Source organism: Watersipora subatra, chromosome 8, assembly GCF_963576615.1.
Source record: "Watersipora subatra chromosome 8, tzWatSuba1.1, whole genome shotgun sequence".
Taxonomy (NCBI): domain Eukaryota; kingdom Metazoa; phylum Bryozoa; class Gymnolaemata; order Cheilostomatida; family Watersiporidae; genus Watersipora; species Watersipora subatra.
Window position 1 is genome coordinate 31084618 of NC_088715.1, and position 19629 is coordinate 31104246.

Sequence of the window (19629 nt, forward strand, 5' to 3'; positions counted from 1 at the left end):
TGTGGGAGATGGTCTATGTTTACACTTTCATGCATCCTTATTCGTCGAATTATTTTCACAAATATATTTCACGCTTGCAATAAAAACCATGTCTATTGTTCTTACGCCTCTGTTTTATCGGCATTGTAATGCTGCAACTTTGAGCACTGATATCTCAAAACTTAGCATAAAAATATGTTTAATTTTTTAAATTTAGCTTGAACGATTTCATATCATCCCCTGATAAAAATGATGAGCCTTTTGGTCCGCTATGATGGTCGAAAAATGCTGTAGAAATTGTTCGCGCCATATGGCGGGAATTGTAAGTCACATGATCAGATAATGTTAGTTTCAGTTCAAGTTTGATCTATCGCAAATAGCAAACACGCTTTCTCGTATTAAACTTGATAATTTTGATTCGTCATAATGTCTAACGCGCCACATCGTGTTTGTGCTGCTGCTAAGCTGAGAAGCACCTTTTTTCTTGGCCAAGAGCAGAGAAAAGACTAGACCTTCACCGGGCATGGAGCAACTGGGTGAAGCTGAATGTGACAAACTTTATTTATTCGCATGCTTACTCTTACCTTTGTTTTCGCCATTTCAAAGACGACATGTTTTCTAACCTGTTTGCATACTCCACATGTCACCAAAGCGCATGAGTAATTTATTTTATGAACTACTTGTATTAGTAGTAGTAACTCGGGTTATTTTCTAGTATTCTCCTAGTCAGGCCTGCCAACCTAGGAGTGGGGCAATGCTTGAGATTGGGTTTTGGGGCAATTTATGTATCAATGATAGTATATATAAAATTGTGGAACTTGGGGCAAAAATCTCACGCAATTTCATTTTTTCTCTGGGGTGATTGCGTGAGTCTCACGCCCAATGCGTGAGAGTTAGCAGGTATGCTCCTAGTACTACTATATTAAGCTATATTTAATATAACAATATTAATGTCATTTAATTGTAATATGATATTATTAGTATTTTATCTTTTTAATTACGTGTATTATTCTTATTATAATAACAAAACTAATTCATACTGCATATCTATCTGTAGAACGTAATATGTTAATCTATAATTGATAAAATAATGTTATAAGTTTCACGATTAATTTCGCCAAATTTCTTAACCCCACTCACTTATAGATATGTTATATAAAATAGTTATTGTCATTTTCTGGTATCATCGTTAATAGCATATTAATATTATTAGATGATTATTATTAGCATTAGATGAAGAGTTTGTGCCAACCACCGAAGACTGGGAAGAGTTTGAGCGCTATGTTGGCCAGCGTCAAACGCTCTCCAATTACATGTAAGATAGAGCTGAACTTAACCAAACTTGACAAAATATAAAGAATATCCATAGAGTTATTACTCACATTTTTATGTTTACAATATCATGGATTCTGATAAGGTTTTGTAAAATCTGTGTCATAGTTGCATGGCTACATATTTATTCTTTCTCTGATCAAGCAAATATGATATAATAACAGACAATGATGTTGTACAAATCTTATTGCAAGTCAACTATTGCGTTGTGATTTCAGACCCGAATCCTCCTTCAAAGAGGAAAAAATAATAGTAAGTGTGCCAGCACTCCAGCGACTATTTCACCGTCACGCCTGCGCCCTCCCCTGCTCATTTACGATGGTGCGAGAAGGCGGATGGGTAGAGTTCAAGGTTACATGTGCCTCCTGTCACCAATCATACACTTGGGAAACAACTGCCAGGGTGAACAGAGCTCACGTCATCAACCTCCTGCTGGCAGCTGCATCAATTTTTTTCTGGCGGATGCCTTACGCAGAACCTCCGTTTTCTGTCGCTCCTGAACATCGCGATACCAAGCCACAGCGTTTATCTCTACCAACAAAGGAAATACTTACATGGTGTGAGTGTTAATACATGTATTTACCCATAAACTTTGAAAATGTGAGTAAAAGCTTGGCACACTAATTGAATAACGACATTTAGAAACTATTTTTTTCTTGAAATGAAAATATGTCATCCTTCAAGCAAAATATATTATAATTTAAAATTCTGAATCTTCATCATAATATAGCACAAAAGGGGAGAAGATGATTCTACATTCTTAGACTAATGATAATGATACAAATTAAACTTGTATAATGAAGTTTTACAATATTTTACAGTGTATTGCTGAGCAGTACACCCTGCATAATGAGGGATTGATGGCAGCAATCGATTGGGAGCTTGATTTGGCAGGTGACGGTAGATGCGATAGTCCGGGGCATTGCGCACTATACGGGGCCTACACTATGATGGATCAGAGCTGCGGTTTAATAGTCAGCAGCCATCTTGTCAAGGTAAAACTTTGAAAGTTTTTACTTCACAGCCTGACAAAAACCCAAATTTTTTAGTAGTTATCAATACATAAACATGAAGTTGTTGATCTAGCTAAATAATTCATTCAAATAATGTGAAAGTGATTGTCGGTCGTAACTTTCTTTACTTTGCAGTCAACGGAGACCACCAACTCTAACGCCATGGAGCTGGGAGGCTTCAAGCGATGCCAGTCCGATCTAATTTTCCATGGCTTGAGAGTGAGGTCCATTACAGCGGATGTTGTTACAAAGGTTGTGTGCATACCGCAAGCTTGTGTTTTGGCTTATGCCGCAAATTCGTCGCGGTGAGCGGCGGCCTCTACTTGCCTGCTTGGTGTCTAAGATTCGGGCTCTTTTCCCACCAACGGATGATGAAGAAGAGTTTGCGGACTATGTGTTCAAGGGCTTCTGCTATGCTAGTCTGCAAACTCTTCTTCATCATCCGTTGGTGGGAAAAGAGCCCAAATCTTAGACACCAAGCAAGCAGGTAGAGGCCATTGCTAATCGCAACGAATTTGCGGCATAAGTCAAAACACAAGATTGCGGTATGCACACAACCTTTTTCGAGCATTTGGCGATGGCTCTCCAAATGGGAATAAATTATCTACCAAAACAATTATTGAAAAACAATAATTGCTGATCATCAAAATAATCTCGATCTTTATATAATAAAATCACAAAACTAATACACTCTCTACTGTAGTAAGTGTACAAGCCAAATATATCAGTTCTCCTTGTGTTCCACGAGTTCAGGATATGTGTGTTCAACCGATGCATTAAATGTGTAACACAAGAATTGTAGATAATGCTTGACACATTAGCATAGCTTTGGTGTTGTTGGCATTAAATGAAAATCCAACCCACTATGATATCGCAGGTAATTATTCCACCCCAACTCAAGGGGTGCAGGCACCACAAGTTCGTCCACACCAGGATGCATACACAGGCATTCATGCTCTCGCGGTCATGGAGACGATGCACAAACTCAGCATCATGGCAGCACAAACATTCAGGAAGAGATGGCATGTCTTGACAGCGCTTGCAGACACACCACTCTGTAGCCGGTGGTATTAGCTCCTAAAGAAATGGACAGATATGTCTATGCAACCATAGCTAATACATCAGGTCAATGTTATCCAACAGTATATCAGTGCAGCACTAGATTTAAATTTTAAAATTGTTAATGATGTCATTTGAGAAAAATCTGTAATTATTTTTTCGCAATATGAAGCGATAATTATCATCACTAAAATAATATATATATATAATAATAATATTTGTTCTATCACTCTCTAGCTAAAACTATTACTACTAGCCAGCTTGGCCATAAGAGCTGGCTAGTGGCGGTGCTTACTTGCTGGGAGGTTTGATTCTGTTGAGGATCTTCTTCAAATAGATCCTCAGGCTCGAAATGCCAGGGTCTTAACTCTTCAGAATTTGACATATTTTATGATCGCAACTCAGACAGGTACACGTACTTCGAATTGTCGGACGTAATGGCCAAGCTGAAACTGTAAAGTAGCGAGCATCTATATTTGTTACGGGGTCTTCGGTAAAACCCGAAGTGTTTGTCATAAACTATTGCTACGGTAAGTTTTATATTGAGCTTTTTATTGGCCTTTCAATTCACGTGAGAACATCACGTGACAAGACAATATCCAAACTCCGCGGATACGTCATCGAGATCAAGAGATTCCAATCTATGGCGGCTTTTTGTTTTTGAGCTTTTAAGAGCTTGTAATCACATTTCCACATATTTGGCACCTACAACACAGCAGAGTAAGACATGGTGCATCTTTTGATACCAAATAACTGTAACGTGAATTTTGTTGCAAGTCAACCTTTAAGCATTTTTCTTTTGGCCAACAATTCTAGCATAATGCTAACTGAAATATTAAGTGGAAACACATGAAAGGTTGTTATGTGTAATGAGAATGTGCACAATTTATTTCAATTTATTCATGTATTCAAGTCTTGGATCTTAATTAATCGATTAACTTTTTCTCCTATTTTTATGATTTCTATTTGATTAATTTTGTTTAAACTGCTTAAATAGTATCTTACCCTTTATATTTTGTGACTGTTTGTTCTTTGACAAATTCTGTCTTTATTAAAAATAGAACATTGTGAACTTTGCTGAAACAGTTTAATTATTGAACTGGTAGGTTACCCCACAAGTTTTGTCTTGGGGGTAATTCGCAAGGTCAATGAACTTTCATGCAACTATGTCGATGCATCAAAATCATAACCGCATGTCTTGAGTTCGGGTTGTTAGTATTTAGAATCCAGACACTACGCATTAGAACTAGGGTTTGTTTTCCAATATTGGTGGAGTAAATGACAATCAGCGCGCACCCTTAACTTCACCGATGTATCAGAGGCAAATTCTTTACATATCCATAAAATATTATACAGTAAAGAGTCATAAAATATTGTACAGTAGAGAGTTATGGCATAGGTATACAGCAGAGAGTCATCAAACAGTATACAACAGAGAGTCATAAAATAGTATACAGTAGAGAGTCATAAAATAGTATTCAGTGGAGAGTCATGAAATAGTGTACAATAAAGAGTCATAAGTGGAATAGTCTGAGGCATCATATTGGCTTGCAATTTTATAAAGCCTCTTACTATTCTCTCATAGTTTCACATAGTTTCTTGTCTAAAATGAACTCTCCATCACAAGTTCTTTTGCTACTGTAGAAAAACTAAGCCTATTTTTAAGTAAACATTGCAGAATTTAATTCACATTAAGTTTATTCCACTTTTTTTGCATAATTGTGCAATAGCATGTCGGTATCAAGTTTTTTAAATTTGTTGACCAAGTTACAATGAAATTTACTTTTTTGGAAACTCATTAGAATTTCAGCAGGTTTCAAATTGCTGATTAAAGGTTTCCAAATCTTCATCTACTAATCTGCGGATTTGGGTGCCTAAACATATAGAAAGTTTCAGTGCAGACCCTAAGAATGATACTCTGTATCATAAGGTACTCTCTTTGGTTTGTCCCTATTTTAGAATATGACATTGCAAAGTGTAATGACCAGTATGCAAGTCAGACATCAATATATATTTAAGCTACTGCGCTATTTTTAGATGCACAAGTGCAACTCAGATTAGGCGAAGATATTTTGCTAAATAAATCTGTAGTAGTTATGTATCACAGTCTTCTACTAGAAAAGAGCTAATCTGCGAGGCTCATCAGGTTTTACCAAATACAGAGCAACAAAAGATCTCTTTAGTTGTCAAATATGTTTGCTAATGTTCAAGAAATAGTAAAAAACTGCATGATTGACTGGCTAGCATCATCTAAATTAACCAAGACTCTGTACTTATGTATCTACCCAAAACCAAGATAGGAATGGATATAATTGCTGATCTAGTTGAGTTATCAATAGGAACATGGTCCAAGAGAAATAAACCTTTTCAGTTGCTAAATAAACATATGACAATTGTAATCATACAACTCCAAAGCTGACATTGACTCTCATAGATTGATAGTTCGTTTACATAACATAATGTATGTTGTGTTGTCATATAGTATTTAATAATGGGGTTCCAGAAAATACTAAAAATACAGAAACCTCTTCTTCTTTACACAAGCTAAAGATTTTTTTAAGAACCCTTGTACTAATGCCAAAATTAAAAAACCAACTTGAACCAGAAAATAATTGTATTCAACATTTAATGACCTTGACACGAGTCGGCTAACTTACTGAGCAATTGCTCCTGAAAAATGCTATGCAACTTTACAGTCACCCACGGTCTAACTAATTAGAGGTACTTTGATGAGTATCACAGTTTTTTTAATTCTCACTAACGGAGCACAGAAAAACATGAAATAACAAGAGCTGTATCAAAATCACTCGGTCAAATACAAACTCTGTAGAAACCTGAGATTTGCTCAAGCTTGCAAAACAAGAGCTGGTGCATGTGAAGGCTATAAACAGATATTTTTGTTTAAAAAAAATCTACATCCAGGTTTTACTCAAAACTCACAGAAAAAGTTGCAGTGCATAGGAATCATGCAGTTTTTACTAACCTCAGGAAAACTAAGAAGATCGAATATTGTGTGGAAGCTACTTCACTGCCCATACAAGAGTCCTTTTGTAATATTCTCATGAGTGTAGAACGCTACTCTACAGCTAGTTTCTCTAGCCGAATAGCCGAATCTACTTATTTTGACTGTTTGGTTTAAAATTACTTCATGCATCACGTTTACTGTATGTTTTACTTTTGTTGACTGTACACCAGAAATTACCAAACAACCACTTTGAATATAAATTTCATGCAGCTATCAGCTTTGCTAGATCAGCATTATTTTGAAAACTTGAAAATTAATTGTTTGATTATTATTCAGTACAAATTACAAGTATATTTCCAAATCTTGAATGTAATGGCGTATACCTATCAAGTGTTTACTCAATTCTTACTGCAGTCTACTATAATATATCAATCAATTTCTTTTAATTTACAGGTAACTACTATCTTGAGTAAGTATGATTTAACTACTGGCTTGCTTTAGTGAATTATTGCGCTATAATGTTTTTCAAGCTACTCTACAAGCTATTTGCTATCAAAAATAATGTGGTTTATTTCAACTTCACAGATCTTTACTATAATAAAAACAGTCTCCCTTTATTCCTCTGACCAAAGTCACACTAAAAGCGTTCAGAGAAAAATATTTTTTAAACCAGATTTGAACTCACATATGTCATATTGCAGCTGGATGCCCAACCAACTGCAACACTCTAACACTTTTTCATATATAGAAATAATCATGTGCATTTCTATTTCACATGATGATCTCTCATGGTTAACTGGATTGCTGGCATACTAGAAATGTAAAAAACTAGCATAACATACTTTTTGAGCTGGTCAATAAATGTTCCATACATGGCATAAATTGCACTATATTATATTATAGATCACATAACACTTTTACCAGCTACATTGAATCAATTGTAATTTTTTTCTATGAATTTGTTTTGTTAATCGGTCCAATTTATCCATTAAGCCGAAGCGGAAGACTGATGTTTAGTAATTGTAGCGTGAAAACTTGCAAAGTTAATCGTCAGTCAGTTCAATCATTCAGTTTAGAAGTAGCATAGAAGTCATCATGAGAGTCTCGATTTCTTCATTAGTCACCGAGTTTCTCTAAAACAAAGACAAGAGAGCAGAAGTGAGCAAGTGGTTTCTCTAAGTTGCTTTTCAACAAAAACAATGTACTGTCATAAAAAACGGCAGCAAAATTCTGGTTTCCTTAAAAGGTTTGGTGCTCAATCCATTTGCTAAAATGACAAAATACTAAGCAATAATTGCCTATCTAAAATGTCCAAGAGTTTTAAATTAAATGTGAACACATTGGCAAATAAAAAATAACTTTGAAATAGCATGTACTAACATATTACTAAAACTGTTATCTTATCCAGCAGACAACCAATGAACATCTTGTATCCATTCTTACCAAGTTCTAGTTTAGATATGTTTGTTTAGCAGTATTTATAGAAAAAATATATTTTCATACCGAAAAGGTTGACACAGTCTAACGATCATAGCTCAAGCACTTGCCACCACTTACTTTGGCAAGTTGCACCCTCTTTTTCAAAGCCTGGTTTACAGTCACATTGAAAGCTCCTAGTGCTAACATCGTAGGCACACTGTTCATTTATACCACAAACTGTCCTTAAATCAGGGCAAGAGTTCTGGTCAACTGTAAGTCAAATAATATGTAAAAAGCAAAACAATAAACAATGAAGTATAACCATAAGTCTAAAATACACTCAATTAATACCTTTTACATAAATAATTTATCTCACTTTGCAGATTGCATTGATTAGCAGCTGAATTTTTAACCTGTAGTTGCGGTGCACAATTTATTACCCCTATTCGTAGTCGTCTAACTAGGCCTACACTAAAATATAGTGTTACAATAAGCTGCTGAACTATCCTAAAAGCCTAAAATACGCTTAATCAATACCTTTGATATAGTTGATTTATTTCCCTTTTTCTGATAGCACTAGTTAACAACTGAATAGTACAAATACAGATGTTTAGGTTGTTCTTTATTTTTTTAGATGTACTATTTCCTCCAGTAAAGTCACACAAATTGTATCGTTACTGCATGGAACAAGCTGGATTAATGCAAGCTGCAAATATTGTTGAAAATTCCAAATTTCAATTAAAAAACTAACTGAAATTTTACCTATACTCGCGGTGCACAATTTATTAACTCTATTCGTAGTCGTCTAACTACACTTAACTCTAGTATTGCAAAGAAAGAACTGATGGGAATATTCATTTTTTTATATTGAGTAAGATTTTATTAACTAGAAAAATAAGCATATAACTTATGAAACATGGAAAAAGTACTCTGTCAAAATTTAAGAAACATGTCTGTTTTTGCGTATCCAGATTGTCATTTAGTTTTTTAGCCAACATCAACATAACACAAAAGTCATAGAATTATGCATTAGTAACCATCTAGTAGGATTTGTCGGTTCTTTCCAGGTTCTTATATGCAAATGTATAATTAACCGAGTGTAAGGACACAAATGCATCTCAATGAAAAAAGAGGACATAATATAAGCAGAACAAGTGTGCACAAAAGGTAAGATTCATGAGTTAACCAGCTTTCTTTTGCTTCACAAAATTTGGCTGAGGGTTCAGAAACTTTACTATAATATTTACTGTCACAAGATGCTCGTCTGTTTGTCTGTTCAAGGCTATGATAAAAGCTAAAAGCAAAATTATTGCAAAGTATGAGAGTTGAACCCAGGTATTTGAATTCCCAGCCAAGCTACCACTATGCAAAGTTATCATTTTGCTGTTTAGCGGAATAATTATGCACATAGCTATTACAAAGACAACCTTTCATGGTGTATGACACTGCCTGAGAATTAGTGTTGTATAAATAAATCAAGAACACAGAAAAACCTGTGTTGTTAGAGTTTGGAGTGTATTAAGCATCATACCAGCATTCACTGTAGAACTTGTTGACAGCATCTGAATGTATGGTTTGCATCAACTAATAGTTTATTCTTGGATGTACACACAATCTTAGACCTATTTTCACTCAATGATATCTCATACCATAGTAATATTAGATGTGATTGCAAGCCACATGATTATTCTGGCAAATTCATTTATATTTATGAGATGTCAACTTCAGGGAACAGCAAAATGCTAGATTTTAAAGATGAACTGACAGAAACTTTGATTTTATTTAAAAGTGTCGATTTTTTATCATTTACAATTGGTTTTTTAATTGAAGCAATCTGAGTGTTAGAAAGTTTCAAGATTGAAATTAATAAAACTAGATTGAAAAGCTCAGACAAAGCAAAAGTGCAATTGTGATGTCTAAAATCGCAGAGAGATCGACATAATAGATAGACTAAACTCGCCTGCAACATCCGATACAAACTATTGCATTGAGTTTTGCCTGTACTTTTCTTCAGTGTCATAACAGCCAGCGATCTTTTTCAGTTGTAACATTGAAACATTCTGGCAGTTTTATCAACTGAAATCATTAGAAAAAATCATAAATAGTAGAAAAACAGCAATACTTTTTTTGGTAACATCTACTAAATTTCTTGGTAAGTTCAATTTTAAGAAAAATCACACTTTTTCATGTCTGTTTTCATAGTTTTGAGCTGTCTTCATATATAGAGGACTCTGCAAATACTTAGTTTTAGAAAAACTTACAAAATAATTTTTATTTTATTTTTGCCAATGAAAAGAATTTTAGCAACACAATCATGTATGTGTAGCAGAGCTGTGCTACTCGAGTACAAATTCGAGTACAAGTACTACTCGAGTACCGATTTCAACTACTCTCTACTCTACTCTACTCGAAGGGACCATAATATGGGATAAATATACTCTACTTGTACTCCCTTGGGAAAAAAGTACTCGGAACCTACTTGCAAACTTAAATACTCTACTCTACTTTACTCTACATCAAATATGCTCTACTCTACTTTACTCTACATCAAAATACTCTACTCTACTTTACTCTACATCAAATATACTCTACTCTTACTTGCACCAGGGAGTTTTCAACTCCCTGTTGACACATAATATTTCTCTTTTTTACCTAGACTGTGATCCCATTTGTATTGTGTACTACCTGCTTTGTTCAGCACCACAATTTCTCTGTTTGTACTCTGCACGTGTGTAATGTATGTTGGAACAAGGGCTTTTTCTTATTGAAATGTCAAAGGTCACATAGACTACTGAAATTTTGTGCAAGTAACATGGTATGATAGTTAAGTGTCTGTGAGAAGTGTCTGGCATCTTGATGAGGCCACATCGCGCCTCAATGAGTGATGCCGTTCTGGAGAACCTCTTTTTCTGCAAATGCAACAGGCTGCAGGTTCTAGTATAAATAAAGAAAATTAGAGCCCGGGGATAGTTGGACATTATACTTTTATATTATCATATTATTTTATCATATTATTATCATACCCTAATCCTTATCATATTATATATATAGGCCTACCTGTACTGGTTAATTTGGCTGTTTCACTTGTTTGTTCGTTTTACTTTAATTTAATAAAAAGTACTTGATATTTGATTAATGCACTTTATACTTGTACTTGAAATTCAGAAGGAAAACTCTACTTGAACTTGAAATTTGAGAGATAACTCTACTTGTACTCGGAACCAAGTTGTGATACTCTACTTGTACTCGGAATCAAGTTGTGATACTCTACTTGTACTCGGAAGGCAGAAACATGTGTATACTTGTACTTGTACTCGATTTTGTTTTGAGTACTCGCTTACTCTACATGAACTGAAAAAAAGTACTTGAGCACAGCTCTGATGTGTAGACATATGTAGTTTGTTACCTCAAAACCCAACTGGTTTCCTTTTTATTAAGAAACATTTAATATACAATTTGATTAGAAATAATGTAAGGCATATTATTAGTTAAAACTCCTCCAACTGCAGTACTGAGTTTAAAAACTGCTTTAACATTTTGAGTAAGGAAATATTCTTTTAAGATTCTTTCTGATTTTTTCTATAGAATATTGGCCCTTCTCAGTGACAGACCTTACCGGTGCAAGTGTATCCATCTCCAATGTAGCCATTTTGACACACACAATAGAAATACCCTCCTCTATACTTGCACTCTCCATACTTTGAGCAACGATGTCCTGAGTCTGGGCAATGTGGTCGTTCACCTAAAAGATTATACAAGTTTCAAACACAACTGAATGAATGTGTGTAAAGTATTGTATGCTGATAATATTGTGTTTTATTTCTGCAGATATTTCAGCAACATTAAACTTAGACACTTTTTGTAAACTCAAAACATTACTAGCATGTCAGACTGTCTAAATATCTAAATCATATCTTTCTCATTTATCTAGTTCGGAAAAAAGCCAAAAGTTTACAGTTTTGGTCATGCTAACAGAACTTACATGCTATGTGGCTCACGATTTAAACTATTTGGCAGGACATTAGTTGCATTGTCTCTTTTTGGTATGTATTCCAGTGTGTTCTTTGTTTCTGTGTAAATGGATTTTAATTAGGCACAAAATACAAAATTAACATGAGGCCATGTTTGGTTGAAGATGATGTTGCTTTTCTGAATTCATCTAAATATGAAGCTTCTAGATTCAATAATTAAAGTTCTGTAGCATGATTCTGTGCTTTTAGAAGGACATTATATTAAAAAAGAATCACCGTTAAGTTAGTGTCTTTGATGCAATCAGGAAGTCAGTTTGTTGAGTGTTTTTAAACTTAGTTAACTGTATACATTTTTGTCAGAGTGTATAGTTATAAAACACATTTGTGCACTTGTATCAATTTAAACTATGCAAAATAAACACACTAGTATAAAGTTTAATGGTATAACTTAGCATTTTTTTAATACACAATGTTCAAAAAATTTGACCTATTTATATATTTTAGTCGTTCTCCGCTTCATAGTTTTACTTACTGCTCAAAATGATCTACACCTGTACCTAAAAAAAAATCAAACAAACATAACCAAAAGCGAACTAATTCTTTATGCTGATTAATAAAATGTTACTACAGTAACTTCCAGCATTCATTACCGAATGGACTACTTACTGACACATGTGAATCCATCACCGACATATCCCACTTTACATAAACATTCTAACGATTGACTGAATGGGTTATAGCTGCATGTTGCATCAATGGAACAGCGGTGGGCTTCATCAGGACATCTAGCTCGTATGTCTAAAAATAGATTCAAAAAGATAACGTTATGCAACAGATCTATAACTGTGGTATCGCAAATCAACGTGACAACAGGTAGCTGGTTTCCAAGTACATACAGTGTTATCTATAGTAATCAATCCCTTGTTTTCCTTCTGCGTTCGTGTGCTTAGCTGTGAGCGTGTGCATTAGTTTATGTTAGTTTTTGTGGTAGCATATGCATGTTTGTTAGTTTGCATAAAGGCTATCTTTGTGGCTGCTTCTATCTAATATTCAGATAAGTATGCACTGTGCACTCCACCAAGGCACTAAAATATTCAGTCTGAAAATTCAATATGGTTCCGGAAAGCCAGTTTTCTAAGCATAAACCAGCTGACTATTTGATTGAAAATTAATAAATAGACATTGCCGGTTTCACTTCCAGCCTTTCATTAAGTCTGAAGGCAGTTGATTACTACAGGTAGTAAACTGGCAGTTCATTATGCCAAGGGTCATGAGTTCAGTTTTAGTTAAAATAAATCTTTTTTAAAGCATTTTGATTACTCTCTATACTATTTTGAAAGTGATACATAACAAGACACAGACTACAAATTGATCAAAGTATTATACACGCTTGTAAGTTCCCAGTGTATCTCAGTAGTCTTTAAAATATTGTTACGTGTTATAACAGTAAAGGTACCGCCTTGATCCACAAAGTAAAAAATGGTGAGTTACAACTTCTCTAAAATAGTTTTTATTTTTCTCAACTCCACACGTGGCTTCGAACAGAAAAATTCACTGTTGGATGTACATGTATTACTATAGTTATCACTGTAGTATTACTATTACTATAGATTGGTAGTCAAGTGCTTTTAGCTGGAATCCAAATGAGAGGATCACCTGGGTTGCTATTTACTGCTAGTAATGGAATAATAGAACCAATAATCTAATCTAATGAAAGAAGTCGCTGAATATGATGGTCTTACAAAGTGTAAAAGAAAACAGTGACATTTTGAAGGCAATGATTAGAATGCCTTTAGTATTATAAAATCAATGACAATAAATGACACAATGGCACCACATAGCATCTGGAAATAACCCTGCTGACCACGCATCCAGGGGTTCGGAAGTAAGAGACATAATTCGACATTGGATTAATCCACCATAATTCCTTCAGCAGTCAGACATCAAAATACCCCCAACGAAACTGGAAAAAACAACGGATAAGCTCCCTGAAGCACGTTGCCTCTGTACTTCTGTAAAAGAAATACCTGGACTTTTAGGGATGATGGAGCGGTACTCTAATTGGGAAACGCTAATCAACACCTTCGCGGTGTTCATCAGGGTTGCCATACATAAGAAAAAACAAAAACTAACACCCCTACAACTGAGAAAAAAGCTATCAGGCTAATCATCAAAACAGCCCAAAGTCGACTAGATAACAGACATCTCAAACAGTTAGACTTGTACACAGATGACGATGGTATCGTACGCATAGGAGGGAGGCTAAAATACTCTACCACTCTCACCATCAACTTGAAGCACCCAGCAATTGTGCCAAAGACATGCCACATCACAATTTTGATCGTACAGTACTATCATCGACTAACTGGTCACTCTGGAAGATGACTGACAACTGCTACAATACGACATAATGGATATTGGATTACAGGACTATATCTACCGCAGTGTCTACGGTAATACACAATTGCGTACTATGCAAAAAACTAAGAGGAAATACAGAGACTCAAAAATGGCGGACCTACCAGCCGTACAATTGGAACCAGCCACATCATTCCACTAATCTGGAATGGATTGTTTTGGGCCGTTTCACGCCCAAGATGGACGCCGTGAAGTTAAACGCTACGGACTGATGTTCACATGCCTAACATCTCGAGCAGTCCACATAGAAATGCTAGACGATTTGACCATGGATGCGTTTCTGAACTCATTCAGATGCCTAATAGCCATGCGAGGCAATGTGAAGTCACTCTATTCAGACCAAGGCACTAATTTCAGAGGTGCACAGACAGAACTGAAAAAAAACCTGGCTGAAATAAATGAAGAACTGCACAAACCACTTGCAGAAAAGTTTGAATGTGAATTTCTTTTTAACACCCCATTGTCGAGCCACATGGGAGGCGTTTGGGAAAGACAGATTAGAACAGCGGGACAGGCTCTAAAAGGACTAATCCAAAAAAGAAACGCACAGCTCACTAGTCCTTCTCTCCGAACACTCTTCTACGAGGCTACCAACATTATAAACAGCAGACCGCTCACAGTGGAAGATTTAAATGACCCCAACAGCCATCCTCTCACACCACACCACCTGCTGCACCTCAAATCAGATGTTTGCCTACCACCACCAGGGGACTTCAAAGACGCAGATGCCTACTCCAGAAAAGAGTGGCGAAGAATACAACATTTGGCCAATGTCTTCTGGAAAAAATGGAGACTGGGATATCTGCAAACCTTGCAGCATAGACAGAAGTGGACCGATGAGAAAGAGTCGCTCAAAGTCGGCGACATAGTTTTTGTGATGGATGCTAACCCACTACGAAACAAGTGGAAGCTGGCTGAAGTGACAGAGATGATCAAAAGCCATGATGGAAGAGCTAGAAGAGCGAAGTTAACACTAGGCAACACTCAATTAGACTGACAAGGTAGAGCCATCAAACAAGCTACGGAGATAGAAAGACCGCTGAACAAGCTGATCATTCTGACTCGAGTTTGAAATCGTTCCTTCCAGAAAAGATTTCCGGGGGAGTGTAAAGGACAGCCTTTTATATTGGACTAACCCTTATATTTAACTTAGCTAATGTATGCCTTAACAAAGCTAACAATAATGAGTCAATGCGTGTGAGTGGTGCAGTGAAACTATTTGGCTGGGGTGCGTTCTCGCCGTTGCGATGCGTCCGGTCACGGGGTGGTATCGGCTGATAATTTTAGTGCCATTTTCTCAGTTAGTCATGCAGAACGGCTTAGGATTACCTACACTTTTCATCTAGTGCAGATCAGTTGGTCACACCGGTCTCTGTAGTTTGGTTGAGTTAATATACCGTGTATTGGACAACTATACCACTCTATTCCTAAGTACAAGGTATTTACCATTTAATATTTATCCAATTTCTGATTTTATCGTTTTTCTTTTTAACCAACTTGAATTATTTGTGTATTAATATTTCTTAAAATCTGTTTTCTTTATTAGTTAGAAACCACTACGGCGAGACAACTCATACATGATTATAAACTAACATAAACCTAGCCATACCAGAACATTAAAGGGCAAAAGGTAATTACTAATCTTTTTTTTATAAACGTATTTCTTATCACATTCTTGCCGATTTTACGTATTTTACTCTTAACATTACGACTTTTATTTTAGCTTTCACAGTGCATACCAAGAACTGGCACGCATAATAAAATAACCTATTCAACCTCAACGAATTGTGTCTAGTCCTATTGCACCCGTAGACGCATACCCTTAGACATAACCTGGTACAGCTATAATATTCAAGAGTAAAAAAAATAATGAAAAATTAATATACTTATTTTCTTCCTACACTCTTTTACAATTTTGATATTCTAGGGATAATAAAGAAGCAACAAGACAGAAGAACAGAAAGCAAACAATAATGATGATAGGAAAAGTTATGAAACAGAAAGCAATAAGTATGCTCCACCAAAAAAGTCTGTGGAGGCAAAATTCTTGATAAATGATTTTACATTTATTCAAAAACATTTTAGCATAAGTAAAACCGCACCATGATTGACATGCTTCGCAGTACATAAGCTTTATATTAGGTTACTGCTGGTGTTGCTATATGTACATGTATGTTATCATCGATTATCATCGATATTATCATTGAACAAGATGATCAACATTTGGTTTGTCAATTTTTAAGTGGCGCTAGGTACTACCTGATACTATGTTTAAATACATGAACATAATAAAACTTCAAAAGTTTTTTGTCATGACTGGAGTACTGTGCTTTGAAATAAAAACAATACTGCGATTTACTTCCAATGCAGCTAGAAGCCCTTAAAGATAATGCAGTGTCCACTCTGACAATTAAATTGGTTTTTCTCGCAAAGCTGGCACATTTACATGGCTGGCACAGGTACATGGCTGGTACAGGTACATGGCTGGCACAGGCACATGGCTGGCACAGGTACATCGCTGGCACAGGTACAAAGCTGGCACAGGTACATGTAATTTGCCAGTGCACCTTTTCTATTTTATTTCATGTTAAACAAGTTTACTTGGGCTCTGTATTTTGCTGTATTGGACTGTATTTTGCTATTTTGCTACATCAATACATAAATGTTTATGAATCCTAATCCTATAGTTTGACGCTGGCAACTCCTTTAATTAGTTTTTTAACGATTTTTAAACAATAGTCTTAGTTATTAGTTTAATAAGATCCATTTGTTTGGTGCTTTACAATCAGCACAGTTATTTCATTGTACAAAATGTCATCATGTGATAGTTATAACCTTTAACTGCACCAAAATATTTACCCACCTTTACAGCCTTCTTTATCATCTGCAATATAACCTCGAGGGCAGTAGCATTTGAAACCTCCTTCAAAGTTTTGGCATGTCGAATTGGCCACTCTGCACGGTAAGCTGATACATTCGTTTATGTCTATTTAATCATAAAATATTATACAGTAGAGAGTCATAAAAATATTATACAGTAGAGAGTCATAAAAATATTATACAGTAGAGAGTCATAAAATATTATGCAGTAGAGAGTCAGACAACAGTAGCCTATACAGTAGAGTGATAAAATAGTATACCCTAAAATACTATGCACTAGCAAGTCAGAAAATAGGTATATAGCAGAAAGTCATCAAACAGCATACCACAGATTGTCATGAAATAGTATACAGTAAAAAGTAAAACATTTATACGCATTAGAGAGTCACATAATAGTGCACAGTAGAGAATCATATAATACTATACCAAGAAGAATCAACCACTTTCAACTTAAAATACAAGCAAGGCTTCTTTAGTGTGTTACTTAGTTTTCTTCTAACCACTAACCTTTAACTCACAGCAAACTGATATAATATATATAATATATAATATCAATTGGTAGAAAATCTTCAGATAGCTTTGTTCAAAAATAGCTTTTTCATTCTTCAAACGAAACTAACTTTTATTATATTTTTATATATTATACAATTCACAATTAACAGTGGTACTTGGCACAGTAAAGTTTTGTTAAACATGTATATGGGGTGATATTTAGCCAGTTCTATCGAATTGTTTAGGTGAAAAGGTTCATGTAATAATAAGTGAGAACTAAAACAAGCAAACAATACCAACCCACTTCTAAAATTATAAAACTATCAAAGGCAATATTTTTTGCACTGTTTCAAGGTTCTCCACATGTTTTTGGTAGATCGATTAAAATTAAAACATTTCCAAATAATATAATAAATGTCTTTTTAAATTGTCAATTTTTTTGTAGAAAACCAGAGTAGGAAATAATTTATTTTTAACATTTTTTTAAAAATCAAATTTCAATTATAAAGCCTATTAACACTGTAAAACTGTCTTTGACCACATGTTCCTAATCTGGGAGCAAATATATTAAAGTTCAATATGTAGGCCTCACTCACCTTTGCAACTAAAATCCCCATCTTTTTCAAATCCTTCTAAACATTTGCACTTGTAACTACCGTCTGTATCAATGCAAGTGGATCCAGTTCCTTTGCATGGTGAGGGCAGACTGTCGCATTCATTTGTATCTTTAAAAGTTTGCAAAGCAAAATAAGAAGTGTCATACTACATGTTGTTATTATACTAAAATCCTAAACTTTCACTACATCCTAAATTTTAAAGGAATCAAGTGATGTGAAAGGCTATATTCCAAAAACTATTTTTTGTGGTTACGTTTTCTAATAAACCAGCAACACCACTTGACTGACTGAGCCCCTGTATTAGAATCATCCGCTAGATGCATCAATTCAAGTATATAAAAATGTAAAAGAATGTTATACAATCGCACAAAAAAGAATTCAGCAGGCAGGGATTACATCAAAGTTACTCAGAGTAACTAACTGATCAAAGAAGGAATTATATTGCACCGAAACCCCCAATACACACATAACAAATTTACTGGCAGTTAATCTCAAGCACAAATAACATTAACCTAATGATTTTATACAAGGAAAAAACAACAGGCAAAAGACAAAAAGACATAAGATAAAAGACACATTTATAATATGAAGCATACACTCAACTAAAAATGCACATAACTAAAGCTTTATGTTGTACTTTATTCAAGCGTTTAACAAATTTGAAGCTCTGTGAAAATGGGCGAACTTCTACATGTAATTAGTAAATGTACAACTGACCACTAGAAAATACTAAACACTTTTTTACGGGACAATTAATTATTTGTATTAACTTTTGCATTGCTATCTGTATATTCTACATCAAAAGCTTTTGCAGTTTTGAAGCCGTATAAAAAGTTAACAGGGTGTAAAACACTTCAACCAGTTTAAGTATTGCATTGAATAATTTTTGTTTTCCTTGGTTTGAGTCTGAGCAAGTCTTACCATAAAACTAATTAATTTTATTTTGGTATCACCTGTTTTCGCAGCAGTTATTTTTTTCCCATTTCATAATAAATTAAAATAAAATGTAATATTAATGCAACTCGCTTATTTGAGCAGTTCCTTACTATTGCAAGTAAAGCCGTCTCCATCGTATCCTGGTTTGCAAATGCACTCATAGTCTTGAATCATAGAATTATAGCTGCAAGCTGCGTCTATAGAACAAAGATGTGACTCATCTGGGCAGGGGATTCTTGCATCTAAAAGGAAAACAAAACTTTTAATCTTCTTGATTAGATTATCAGCTCATAACTGAACGATGCTAATAGTACATGCTAGTAGAGTATTGATAAATGGAAACACCCGAAAACGCAGAGTTTGCGCTTGCTACTTCAATTGACCTTCTCGTCATTGGCTATTAATAAATTCATTCTTAATAAACTTTCACAAAAATCTTAAGGTAGTTACTAAAAAGCTATTTTGCAAAGTAAGTAAGAAGCTCAACTACTTTTTATTATTTTCCATGATAAGATTTTTCTTCTTGCACTAACTTGTGTGTGCAAAAA

At 34.9% G+C, this 19629-nt stretch overlaps 1 protein-coding gene across 1 annotated transcript; it reads left to right on the plus strand.

The window, feature by feature from the left end:
* Positions 1-14304: 14304 nt before the first annotated feature.
* On the plus strand, positions 14305-15153 carry LOC137402455 (uncharacterized). Its single transcript, XM_068088955.1, has one exon. The coding sequence runs from the start codon at positions 14305-14307 to the stop codon at positions 15151-15153; it is 849 nt and encodes a 282-aa protein (XP_067945056.1).
* The last annotated feature ends 4476 nt before the right edge of the window (positions 15154-19629 follow it).